The sequence below is a fragment of the Rhinatrema bivittatum genome, chromosome 4 (genome assembly GCF_901001135.1).
Source record: "Rhinatrema bivittatum chromosome 4, aRhiBiv1.1, whole genome shotgun sequence".
Classification (NCBI taxonomy): Eukaryota; Metazoa; Chordata; class Amphibia; order Gymnophiona; family Rhinatrematidae; genus Rhinatrema; species Rhinatrema bivittatum.
The window spans coordinates 420807978-420822102 of record NC_042618.1 but is presented as its reverse complement, the minus strand read 5'-3'; the positions used below and the strand labels follow the sequence as shown (position 1 = coordinate 420822102).

The following is a 14125-nucleotide window of genomic DNA, read 5'->3' as shown; positions in this document are numbered from 1 at the left end:
ATCTATAATTTCCATCAACCAACATTTGCAGTTGTAAAATATTACACTCATACTAAAAGGTCTAGTGTGATCATGCACAAAGTTTGCAGGGCCCTCCCCCATACATCCTGAGACTTTCACATCCACGTTGCTTTTTTTTTTTTTCACCATGTGTTTCTTTTTTCTTTTTCTTTACCTTAATTTAAAAAGAAATCTACAATGAAATTCAGAGGGGGGGGAGGGGGGGTTTGCAAGCTCCAAAAATTGTTCCATTTTAGAATAAGATACTGGAAATTCCTTCCAGATTACAGTGTATCTGGCATTTCCACAGATTAGAGAAGAAGCCTTCTCCTTGTGTCCATCTTTTTTTCTTCCATTTTCTTTTTTTTTTTTTTTTTGTTACCTATAGAGCACCCCACTGGGGCACAGGAACATGACTAAAGCCACATATATATATATGTACAATATATATGTATATATATACACACAATTTTAATTAAAAACTTCATTTGTTCATACTGGCGCTTGGGTGAATTTTAAGAAAGCAGCCTTGGCTGATTTGGGATGTACCGTTAAACACAGGAATCACCCGGCCTTCCTCTCAAGCCCCCACGCAAAGCGGCTGCATGACCATTTCTGAAGCCAGCATCGCACTTTCTGAGCTGTTCTGCATGAGCTCTGGCAGCAGGAAAACATGGCATGGCCCAAGGATAAAGCCAACAGGAGAAATTCATGAAGGAACCCCCTGGGCATGACGGAAATGAGATGATCAATCAAGAATCATGCAAAAAAGTAAGAACACGAACCAGGCGTTAGTAAAGAGAGCAGGGGGGGGCATACGACTCCCCATTTTGATTTGCTGTTGAGGGGTGGAGGGAAGGGAGAGGAAACGGGGATCTGGCTGACAGGACACGTAGAAACAGCTGCTCGCCTGCTTCCCCTCTTCTCCCTCCCCAGTCAACTTGTGGCTTGTAGAAGGAAAACAGACCCTCCTAATCTTGGTTCTGTCAAACTGGTCCATTTCCACAGTTTCATATATGGTTCACAGGGAGCTGGACTGTGCCATAGCACCAGAGTACATACAAACATGACACGGGACAGATGTTCTATCTGCAGTGACAGCAGAAAGAGAATTCCTACTTGGTTTGAAGATATTTATATGGTGGTTGTGGTAGGTGACCCACAGTTATTCTACAAAGATGAATTTATAGATAGCCTTTGGATACCATACCTACAGACTGCTAAACTATAGTACAGTAGAGAAATGTTCACTTGCCAAACCCTGTTCACTTATGTATTTACACAATGGTGTGTTCTGCATCTTCCCTTAAAAATATGTCCAAGAACGGATTCCATAAAATATCAGCTCTGCCTTGAGTCTCACGCTCTGCTGCACTGCAATAATAAGAAGTTGTGATGCAGATGTGCAACTTGGTTTTTGATTGAACTAGATGTATAAGTGTAATGTGTACAGTATACAGAGTACCTTGTATATACATACAAAAGTATACACATACATGCCCAGACCTTGTGAAATGGCATGTGTGAATAGGAGCAGTACGTCATAGGATTGCCCCAGCTGCATAAGTACTTGCTGTAAGCCACCACAAGCATTATTTGGAAAGGCAGACTAAAGAAAAATTTTAAATTAAATAAATTACTTGTCAATAAATGTAATATTTGCCAACAATTTGTGTGATATCAGCTTTGCAGTAATTCATGTTCACATGACTGATAATCTGGGTGTTCTAGTTACATAGACTGCAAGTCTGACATTGGGGGGCCCACGCAATGGAAGTTAACCTACACGTTAAAGGCTACAAATAACATGATATTCAATAAGGCCTCAATAAGCAGTTTATGACGCCTCCCCCCAAAAGATTAATGTGTAGTGCTAAAATTAATGTAAATGAAGGAATGTTCTATGCAAATAATGTTTTACCACGCCCACAGAGGGGGGGGGGGGGGGGGAAGAGAGAGAGAGAGATGCAGCCTTCCACCCACTATTGGCTGTGGACCCTGTAAAGGCAAAAATGTACTGCCTGCCTTAGATCATGTGTTAAATATTTCCATGCATGCAGCAACCCAAAATTTCCTGTTCTAACTATCCCTTTTCATTTTGGCCTGGTTAGCAGGAGGATTTTCTCTCACCCACCCCCCCCCCCCCACGAACCCTAAATAGGCATCCCATAACTCCCCACCACTCAAGAAACATGTCCTCAGTTCAGAGGGACGGAGTTTTCACAGGCAGAGGGACGTTAGACCGTTTCTGTCTGCACCACTGCTGAATGATGCTACTAGAGGTGTTTTACCAATGTCTCATATCAGTGATGAAACATCTTTGATGTCCCTCCTGCCTATGAAGACCTAGCCCTTTCAGCATGGTAAGACATGTTTCCTGTGGGGTCGGAGACTAGGGGTTGGAGAGAAGTCTATCAGAAGGGGATGCCTTGTGGGAATTGGGGAAGGGGGGTGTCAGGTGGATGCCTTGCAGGGGCAATAATTGGGGGAAGAGAGGGTAGGGGGCAGAGGTTGATGGTCCTCAGGGGGGCAGGGGGGGGGGGGTTCATCATAGTTTCAGGGATGGTTGGGGGGCGGGGGGGAAGAGAGGAAATCCCTTGTGGTAACCAGTCTAAAGTGAAAGGGACAGAATACTGAAGCATAGGGGATTTCAGGATGCAGCTGATGTGTACATAACACAAAAAAAAGTCTACATTAATACCAAGGCCATGGTACGGAGGGAAACATTTACTGTGCTTGTAGTGAAATCTTTTGTATAGCACGGATTTTTAATATGCACATAAGTTTTACCGAGCACATGGTAGAATTTTTACCAAGAGTTTTATTGCACAGGCCCCCATGTGCATATCATAAGAACATAAGAAATTGCCATGCTGGGTCAGACTAAGGGTCCATCAAGCCCAGCATCCTTTTTCCAACAGAGGCCAAACCAGGCCACAAGAACCTGGCAAGTACCCAAACACACTATCCTCAATAGAGTGTGCCAAGCACTAAAATACTGCAAAATCCCATGCCAGTGACAGCAAAACTGCAAGGGGCCTGTAGAGCTCCACAACATTTTAGCAGTTAGCATAGTGACTAGCAACATGGAAATGTGTGCACAGGCAATCTGACTTTAAGGAGAGTCAAGAGTTTTGTAGGCACTACACTGGTAAATGAAATTGGAAGGGTGAGCAGAAAGAGAATTCTGTCAGCTTTCAGGGGTTTTTTTTTCCCACTTGCGCAGAGTAATAAATGTCCAGTCTGCACAAATCTGAGGTGGGGGGAGGGGGTAGGAGATGGTAGTGCCTCCTTACAGGGCATTGGTGAGGCCACACACCTACGTACCGTGTTTGGTTCTAGATGCCGTACCTCAGAAAGGACATGGAGATGCTAGAGAAAGGCAACCAAAATGGTGCAGGGTCTACACCAAAAGCCCTATGAGATGAGACTGAAGGACATCAATATGTATGCCCTTGATGAAAGGAGAGAAAGGGGGATAGGATACAGACATTTAAATACTTGAAAGATATTTAATGCACAAGAAGCAAAGCGTTTTTTTAATGGAAAGGAAACAGTAAAACTAGGGGTCATGATGTGAAGTTCCAAGGGAGCAGACTCAAAGACAATGTCAGGAAGTATTTTAATCACCGTGAGGGTGGTTTATGTCTGAAATGTCCTTCCAGAGGAGACAGCGGAAGCAAAAACAGTAACGAAATGTAAATAAGATGGTGGGACAAATAAGAGGATCCCTGGAGACAGCTAAAGGTAATGAAACACTGGGCAAACTGCGTGGAGTAGCAGCTCAGCCCATAAGAACAGTGGCCTAACTTCTTTGTGCTTCCAGGAATACATTGGGACAATCCACATGGAGCGGCGGTTGCAATCCTAAACAGCACTGGGCAGACTGGAAGAACATTTTGGCCTTTGTCTGCCATTCTCTATCTGCAGCATCCCTGACATCTTTCTTTCCTGCACAGCCTTGCAGCTAATGTCCATCACTATGGCTCTCACCTAGGCCAACACCAGACCAGCAATCTAAAAGCATGGACCTACCTGGAAACCCCCCAAGGACTTGAGAAGTTTCACAAAAGAAAGAGAATCCTAATTCTGAACTGTGACTTCCTGGCCAAGCCTTCGGTAGCCTGGAATAAGCAGTTGAGGGGATTGCTTTCGTAGGAGGAATGGGAGGAGCAGAGGGGCATGCAAAGATCATTAAACTAAAAACAACATATCCTTTTTACATTAAACTAAGACACTGGCCTGAACAAGTCTCGGCATTTCTGTCTCTTTCAGCTCGGACTATGCTTGTGCTTAATTGTCCTGTGAAGGCAATATTACAAGTCTTAGGTGGGTTTATCTTGATGTCTTACTTTTTTAATGTAATAAACTACACTATCATAAGAGTCCTTACCTGACACTTCTCCTCAGCACTTCCTACTCTCCCGCCGGTACATACTACATAGACCCAATTACTGAGCTCATAGCAGAATTTAAAGGAACAGCACTGCAAGAAGTTCTTAAAAACCTGTTTCAGAAAACAAAGTTTTGGTTCTGTTTGAGATGGACAGCATTAACTGCTGAAGAGAGGGATAGACAAGGCAGACAGCTTAAATGGAGCAGTGCCAAACACAAAATATTCTCAAGCTCCTAAAACAGAATTCATTCTGTGCACGCTAAAGCTTGATAGCATTTACACAGGAGATCTGCTGGAAGGAAGCAAGTGAGATCTTAACAGCCCAATGAAATGTATTTGGTGTCGGAGATATTTTAGAAGAGAGGCAGTGGGAAAATGAAAAAGGAAAGGAAAAAAAAAAAAAAAAGAGTTGACAAGTCCTGTTCTCTGTCAGATTTTAGACTAATCACTTGGATCCAATGTAAGCTCCAGTCAGGGAATCCAAAACTGGGTAGGAGAGCAGAGATGAGAGCCCTTTTTAAAAATAAATAAATAAATCGGGCTGTCAAACAAGTTGTAAGTGGGACCTTTTTAGAGCGCTGTGATGAGCTTTCCAGAGCTCTGCTCCCTTCATAGAGCCTAACTGACCAATAAAAAGGTCTCCTCTATAATTTGTCTTGCTACACTTATTTCTACGTGTTCAAGTGGACTGATATAACAATAATACTCTGCTTAAAAAAAACAATTTAACCAACATCTTAGTATATTGGATGATCACTGAATGGGCGGCATAGACACAGGAAAGGTGAATATTTTTTAAAAAGTCTCATGCCCCACTCCCCTCCACACCCCCAGGGAGTCCTTTTCCACTGATGCTGAAATAGATTCCGGCAGCCTGCATCTGCTTTTAATCACTCGTTGCTCTAATGGGAGGATTACTTGTAGAGCAGGAGGAGGCACCTGTGTCCCGCAGCTTCTCATGCTCAGATCTAGCTCCTTGTAAATTGGGGAGGGGGGAGAAATTGTCTGAAATACCAATGACCCCCCTTCCTGAATGTTAGTCTGCATAATGACAGTGTGAGAAAAACCTCCTCCTTGTAGGATTTTAGGCCTTTTGCTGTCACTCAGAAAGCCCTCAGCGGCTGCATTAATTCAGCTTTAAAGAGAGAGGGGGGCTGCTGATGCTGAATGCCTGAGCAGCTCAGGAACTTAGCGCTGTGTAAGAAAGAAAAGAATTAAATCAAGCCTTTTCAGAGAAAAATGATAATGAAAAGGGGCAAAGTCGCATTTTCCCATGGTGTATGGCAGTCACAGTGGAGCTCAGAGAGACCTCAGATCTTGAGCTTTGCTTTTAAATCTACATGGCACAGTAAAATGTCACCATAATGCTACTCTCTGGATGAAAGAGTCAGCCATTGCTTTTTTCCTTAAGGAAACATGGTATTGGATAAGCCAAATGGCAGTGCGGCGCGTTACCATAAGGAGGCAGGCTTGATTCTTGGGCTCAGCTACTGCTCAGCCAGGCAGCCGGTGCCAGGAGCCCTTTGAGAGTGGGCTGTGAATGAATGCTCACCGTACTGGAGCTCCATGCCTCCTCCAAAAAAAAAAAACAGGGCAGCGTGGACCTTGAGCAGGCTCCAACCGCACTGGAAACACTGGAGCTGGAGGAATCCGGCAAGGCCAATGTCCTCAGAGCTTGCCCTTTCATAAAGCCGGATCTAGCGACACCTCTGTGCGGAAGGGAAATAAACCTCAGTGGAGGCAGGGGAAGCTGAAGTTAATAACTGAATTGTTTCCTCTTGTACAGACATGTTGTCCAAAAAAAAAACCAAACCAAAACTTCTGGCACCCGTAGTCAGAATAGTCGTGAGTTTACCCTTACCACAGCAGAAACTAAAAATCCCAGTCAGATATACTAAAGGGACTCATGAGTCCTTCCCCCCCCCCCTCCCCCACACCCCTCAAACACAGAATGGGAGAAAAGCAGGGTTGCCAACTTTTCCATGGAGCAGGACCAGACACTTTGGGGGAGCAGAGGCTGGGGGGGGGGGGGGGGGGGGCGGGGGCCAGCCGGCCGCAGCTGCTTCCCCCACTTTTTTCCCTATCAAATCGAGCGCTGATTTTTTTTTTTCCTAGGTAGATTCTGCCTTCCTGCCTTTGGGGCTCAGTTCCACTCTCCTCTTCCTCTGCAACTCCCAAGAAGCCAGCGTGAAGCAGCAACAAGTGCGGCACAGCTGTGGCAGAGGAGGAGAATCAAACTGAGCCCCGAAAACAGGCAGGTGATGGGAGCGCTGCCAGGCTGCCACCACTGACTGGCCCCCGGCCTTGCCTGACCGGGTTTTACAGTGTCCGGTTACCCTTCCGGTCGAAAACCGGGCAGTTGGTCACCCGACAGAAAAGCCTCAGCTTCTACATGAACACAAAAATAAGAGCAAATCAGAGTCAGTCTCTCTCTAACAAGATTTCTCAGTGTAAAATCAAGTTACACTAATTTGCCAGTGGAGGTGGCTAAGGGTAGCACCTGAGCATTGGTCTCTTCCAAGACCACAAATGACCTCATTTAGGCTGTCAAGAGTGCAAAACTCTGTATATTACAGGTATACAACACCTTATTGATGAATTTTACCAAGGCACACAGCTGGAATTTATAGTGGGAGAGAAGCTGACCTCCAAGTGTGCTTCCTTCATTATCTCTATATAGACAGATTCAGATATAGAGACAGATACTAAATGTGAATTGACAATAGTAGAAATAGGAGGCCCCACTAATAAGGAATTGAAAGTTTGGAAACCAAAACTTGCTGACCGTTTGCTGTCACTACACCAGAATATCTCTCCAGGGCCCAGTATCCCTCCCTCCCACTGCAATCTTTACTCACTAGGCATAGAACATTTAAGTTATACCATATCTTTACCTAAACAAAATTATTTTTTGCACTAAACAATTCAAATAAAACATGGCACAGAACACGTTTATGAAATATCAAAGCGTCTTCTCAGCAGTCTTTCTTTGTTCACTTCTTGATTCAAAATTTAAAACACTTTTTGTACTTTCCTTTTTTATGTTAATTTTTTTTTTTTTTACTTAAAAATCCTATTTCATGTAAATTGTGCAAATATAGCAGTAACACTAGTGGCAGAAGGCCAGAGAGAGAGAGGAGGGAAAGGGGAGGGGGCAATTGAGTACAAGAAGAACAAAAATTGGCCTAGAAGTTAGTGCAGTCCTGTCAAGCCTTTGTCATGTGATCTAGAGATGTCACATGACCAGGGGGATCCAGTCATGCTTCCATGTTCTTTGTGGATGCTGCACAGGCTTCTTTATAACTTCCTTTCCACTGATCTCAGTCCTTGGCAACCGTTCGTAGCATTTCCGGCATCACTCCTTGAGCAGTTCTACTAGGTCTTTTGACTTGTTTGTTCTCTGGTATTTTTCTTTTTACATAGATACCTTTACTGTTTGTTATTGAAGGTTTTGAACATTGACAGACCAAGTGCTGTGTCTGGTGCTGCCCTTGCCGACGAACCCTTGTTCTCTTTCTTGGGATGTACTACCAGGGAATCCTGTTTGGGGCTCACCTCTCTCTCTTCAACTGCTCAGGGCCATGGTGTCAATGACCTGTTCCAGCTTACTCCTCAGCCTCTGCCTCCGGGCCTGCTCATCCTTCTCCAAAGCAGCTAAAATCTGCAGAAAGGTAAGAGGAAGACAGACGTCAGTGTGAGGACATGAGAAACAATTCAACAGCTTTAGTTTCTACAAGTTATATTTCTCCTTAAACCTTTGGTGGTTGTGAATTACATGCAATGCTTCCTCTGTGTGACAAGCCGTTTTATTGCAAAATTTGGCTGTAAGAATTTGGAGTAGAGATTATTTCTCACACTAAGCCTTGCACACAGATTCTGATGGCAAGGGACCAAGAGGCTTGTATAGAGTGTGCTATGCTGTACTTGCATCTAACTGGCCCTTTATCCTTTCCCAGTCAGGTCAGACCTGTGAATATTTGAAAGAATATCGGAAGAGAACAATTTATGCTGAAAAGAGGAAAATGGGTTAATCTGTGATGTGCTGCCAAAGTTTTATGCAGATGCTCTCTCCAGTTTTGTGACATACCCTCTCCATTCATGAAATATTTTATCATCAAGGTGTTCTAAAAGACCCTGCAAGTGCTCTCCAGCATATCACCAGATTATCCCTCCATGGGCACCAGATGAGATAAATGACTTATCAGTAACCTGCTGGAACATTTAGTAATGTAGTCTTATCACATCAAAGACAAGGGACTGTCTCTCCTAAATACAGAAAAATGTCCTTAGTACAGAAAGGTTGGATTAGACAGGTTTCGCTATCACCCTTCCATTTTCTTCTCTAGCTAACCTGCCCCCATGGCTCTGTTGCTAAGCAACAAGTGGTTGCTTATTTTATTCTTTTTACATAAGTGGCAATTTGACCAAATACTTGGGCATAAAACCCCTGGAGATCCAGTCTGCTAAGTAACTTTGTCTATGTGGAGAACTCTGTAATTATGCAGGGTGCGCACACAATGCGGAAAATGCCAGACGCCGACATTTCAGCATTGAGATTTCATTTCTCTGAGCATGCCAGCATTTCAGGCTCGGACAGAGTACAAATGTATTTCCTAGTGCCTCACATCAGATGTGATCTTTACAGTTACACAGAAAGCTCACAAAGACAGAGGGGCGGGAGATAGTGAACACAATGCATGGCAATATCCTTTGACCAGCAGTGTCCAACGCTTTCCTTCTACCTTCTAGCAGTTTCCCAGTCTCATGGCACCCAACTATCATTTATCCTTATCAAAAGAAGGCACACCTCTGATACATATCTCTGTGAAAACATATGTGCAAAGGAAGAGAGGGGAGGTAGGAAATCAGGAAACACAGAAGCATATCCCAAAATTACAGAGAAAATACTATTTTCTGTTGATAAGCAGGCTGAATTAGCCATAATGCATGGAGTGACGTAATCTGGTGGCACCAAATGGACTCATCTTTCCTAGCTAACAGAGCTTTGAGCCCTACTAAGCATACACGGGACTTCCTGCACGAACCTCCTCGGTCTGTTTATCTCTCTGTTCCATTTTTCACATTAACTCTTCCATTTCTCTCCTTTTTGTTGCCTCGCTGCCTTGGCCGCCCCAACAATAGCACTTTTAAGTACTACTAAAAAAAAAAAAAAAAAAAAATGTACCTTGCGAAAGCTCTTTGCACTCCGGGCTTCCTCTCAGATACCAGCCAAGAAGAAGAGCACCCTGAGCAGGTTCAAAAGCTGCATATGCGGAAAGATTATGTCCATCATGGATGGGCACAAGCTTTGCTAAATTTGTCTTCACTGAAAATATGACCAGACAAACTGGTACGCCTGTAAGAGGCTGTCCCCGCATTCCAGCGATCCAGGGCCCATCAGATAAAGGAGCTGCATAAGTCTTTTCAGAGCCACAGTCATTCCTCCACCCACAATGCAGTATAGTCTGACTTCTTGGATAAAGGACTGAATTGGATCTCTTCAAAGAGTCTCCCATCAATCCGAGGCCTCGGGGTCAAGTAGCAGGAGCCGATCTGCTTTGAAGAAGAGATGCCAACACTCGGCTGACCCAACAGCATCGATGAAAAAGAGTGCACCGAGATGCATCAGCGCTGGCAGCCTCCATGCACGGTGCATTGATGCACCGTCACCATCCACATGCACCGCATCATTCCCTCTAACACATGGAGCACTGGTTCAATCAGGACGCAATACATCACAGTCAATGTACGATATATCCTCCGCGTCAATGCATGATGCATTGATGTGACTGAAGTCTTCCCTGAAGCATGGTGCATCTTTGATGCATGCAGCGCCACAGCCTATAATCTTGAATGCAGACTACTTCTCCTTTCTTGACACCTTTGATGCAGGCCGTGGAGTCAAACAGCAACAAGATTGCTCCTATGCTGTTGTTTCCCACTTTCATCAGTGCAGCTTGCATCAACAATCCCGCTCAGCACCACCTTCTACCAAATCATCTACTCAAAGTTCATCGCTGCATTCCAGGAAGTTCCAGAGCATGGAATGCTGGCATTGGGGGCATTGAAGCCTGTATATCACCCAATGCTGCTGGGTTGAGGAACACAGACCAGCTGCACAGGCCTGTCTCCTTGCTGCTCAACCCAAGCCTAGTGGAGAGAGAGATTTGTTAGCCCTGCTGTCTCCTAGTGTCCATGCCATCTCCCCCACCGGACTATTTACTGCAGGATACTGCCTGGAGACATCTGACCCACTCTGCTGTATCCTGCCACTCACTTCCATGAGATATTCGGGTCAGGAACAAGAATCGATTCTGGTTTCTGAGGAGGCAACATCCACATAGGAACTCCTGCCTATGCTCCGTAGAGCTCAAAGCTGTACTAGCTAGGCGAGACGAGTCTGTTTGGTGCCACTGAATGATGTCACCCCCACATGCATAATAGCTAATTCATCCTGCTATTTATGGAAAAACACCATTTACTGTAAGCAAATAATTTTATTTGTAATCATTTATATTCCTCTAATTCATTAATTGTAACAATCATAAAATAATCAAAAAATAAATATCATAATATGTAATCAATAAAATACAGTATAATCACATTATCTAACAGCAATACAGACAAAAACAAAATGACAGTACAATAACTCTACCTACAAGAATCATTTTGGGAAAGCCTGTGAAGTGAATTCCGTAGGATTAGAGCATCCATGCCATAGCTCTAGTTTCAGCACTCGCAGGATTTTAAAAGAAGGAACAACTAGGGCACAAGTTCCAGCTGACTATAGCAAATGGGCAGGAGTGTGAACAGAAAGTGGAAAGGGACATTATTAGCAAGGGCTTTAAAAGCTAATGAAGCTATTCTTAAGTTGGATTTACCAAAAGATAAGATTGCAAACTGGGAGATATATCTCATATGAATTAATGATTAAGGACTAATTCATTCTTAGTCATCTAGATACTAACTGCATTCACACATTCAAACATAGCTGGGACAACAGAATAATCGGAACAATCTAGAAAAAAATCAGCTGATTATCGTCAGCATAAAAATCACAGAGTGATATACAATAAAAATGTCATTATTATTACAAAGACAGGTGGGCTGCTTTCTGTCAATATGTAGTCACTATTAATCACTAAGGAAGAACGATGCAGATAACCTTTGTATTTTGACAGCATGGAAATAAGCACAGTGGTGATATCTATCCATGCAACCAGAACAAAAAGCAGTAGGTGCTATATGACTTCTTTCACTCGTGCAAGGTGCAAAGAGATGACAAGACAAAGCCTCACAACAAAATTCTCCATCGAAATTGCCTCAAGTCTGAGCCGGCCTGATGAGTCACCGGCGTTGCTGCACGCCACCATGCAGCGGAATTCCAGTTCAATTCCCGGATTGGGTCGTCTAAATCCCAGGGTGGCGGGGAGGCAAAGTCATTGGGGTGATGCCTAGTGGCCAACTGGAGAGCCCATGATACAGGGTTCCAGAAGCAGCCCTGTGGCATGGCTTTCAGCCTCAGGACTATTGCTACAATGACCAGATTAGGAATAGTGAGAGAGAGGGTCTTATTAAATTAGGGAAACATTTTTGGCTAGTTGTGAATAAAGGCTCAAGATGCCATATCCCATCCTCAAGCTTCCTTGCACAATGCATGTAAGTATTTCCAGAGTCCAAGGCATCTGTAAGCACGTTGAAAAAAGTCTTATATGAAAATGGTGAAGTGTATTTATATAGATATTTACACAGATAAACACATTTTACCACTGTCACATAACAGACTTTTCCAAACATGCTTAGAAATACCACAGTCCCTGGATATACCGTGCCACCAATGGGGACTCTATTTCTACTGCCCGTTCCAAATACAGCTGAAGAGTTACTCTGTCCAGCAGTCCATAAAATGCTGCCATCCGAAAATGATGGTGTTGAACCAGATCACCAGCTCCTATCTGCCTAAAGACTGGAAATCCTATCCACCAGCTAGAGGCAGCAAGCAAATTAAAAGTTTGTTCATGTCAAAAGATTCACAGCCTGCCTCTTGTTTTATTAATGATCTTTTTTATCTCGCTGCACTTGCGAACGCAACGCTAGCAAAGGAAGCCCAAGACGGCGTACAAGAGCTAAATGCCTGTCACAGGCTAGAAGGAGCCAGAGCTGATGATTACAGAGATGGAAGTACCCGAATGAAAATAAATTATGATTTTCATTCACAGTCAATGACAACATATTATTTCACTGAACAACAGGAAAGATTATTCTCTCTCATTTTGCACCAAAGAGGATGCAGTCTTGCTCTTTGTAATTGTGTTTAATGAACGAAAGCAAACAAAAGGAGCAGCTGCGATTTATTAATCCCATTAGAAATAAGGAAAGGCGTGCCGAAAAGCCACAGAAAGTCTATGCCAGTGCATTGCTTTTGAAGGGCCTCGGGGACGAGGAGGGTAGCTGCCTGCAAGCTGATTGTGCGCTTTACCCTCGAGATGCTGGCATGGCTTTCCTGTCTGATGCCTGCAACCCAGGTGACTGAGGAAATCGGATTCCGCATTAATGCATCCTCCCCCCTCCCCCCCCGCCGGTCTCTGGTATACTGCAGAGCCCAGTTAGATGAGGATAAGCGGTAGAAGAACCTCTTGGCCCAACCTGTCCACCCGGTGCAAGCTGGCTGCATGAACGCCAAGTCCAGGACCGCGCCCCAGGGATGCCCGCAGTGCCAGCTGTTTTTACCCAGGTACATTCTTGTCCAGGAAACGAGTTACCCAAACAAAATTTAGCAAGGGAGCAGGGGGAAATGTAAGTCACAGGTTTTGTCCAAGTAACTGTGCTGGGTGGCTGAGGCTGCGCTCATAGATGCAAGCAGGCAGCCCTCTCTGATTCTGCCCGATAAATGAGTATGCACAGCATTGGTTATTACTGAACTGAAGAGAGGCCCCTGCAAATTGTGGAAATGCTCACCAGTGTTGCTGAGGCACTAAATATGCTGATCACTGTTCCCTCTAAGCTGCGTACGTGTGCGGCTGCGTACAGCTTTTAGCCCCCCTGCGCAGGGATCGGATCAGGCAGGGATAAATCAAACCCCTACCTGATCCGACCGGTGGCATCAAATCTCCCTACACCTTCTCCCGGGCGGCAGGAGTCGCATTTATCCCGATGACATCTCCTGCTGCCGTGCAGCCAGTCCTGCAGCTCTTACCGCGATTTCATCCCCACAGCAGCAGGGGATGGCGTTCGGATAAACGCAACTCCTGCTGCCGCCCACCCCACAACTTGGCAGGCCACCGTGAAGCCTGTCCCACGGCAGCTGAAGAGTAAGCGAGCGAGAGAAGATGCAGAGAACGCCCGTGGACCCCATCCCACCGGTGGCTGAAGTTGAGGCCAAGGTCTTGTGTGTGGCTGAGTGAGGTGTGGTAACTGTGTATGTGGGAGACTGCTTGTATGCATGTGAAGGGGTGTGTGTGTGTATGACTATCTGGGTGAGTGACATGCTGTGGGTGTGTGAGAGAGGCTGTAAGTATGTGGGGGTTAAAAACCTGTGTGTGTATTTGGGACAGGTGGATGAGAGGCTGTGTGTGTGTGTTGGGGGGGGGGGCGGCTGGGTGAGATCCTGTGGGTGGGGGGGTATGTGTGGGTGCCTGCCTCTGTGTGTGTGGGGCGAGGGTAAGAGCCTGTGGGTGTCTGTATGGAGGAGGGGGAGGTGTAACTGCCAGTATATGGCTGTGAATGGAA

General features: G+C 44.9%; 1 protein-coding gene across 2 annotated transcripts in view; it reads right to left on the bottom strand.

Moving 5' to 3' along the window:
- Positions 1-311: 311 nt before the first annotated feature.
- The window catches only part of PLXNA1 (plexin A1), a 644822-nt gene continuing 631008 nt past the window's right edge, over positions 312-14125 (bottom strand). For both annotated transcript variants that reach the window (XM_029601328.1, XM_029601329.1), the window contains one exon: positions 312-8057. In XM_029601328.1, coding sequence (XP_029457188.1) covers positions 7962-8057 — 96 coding nt within the window. In that variant the 3' untranslated portion in view covers positions 312-7961. The remainder of the gene's footprint in view (positions 8058-14125) is intronic.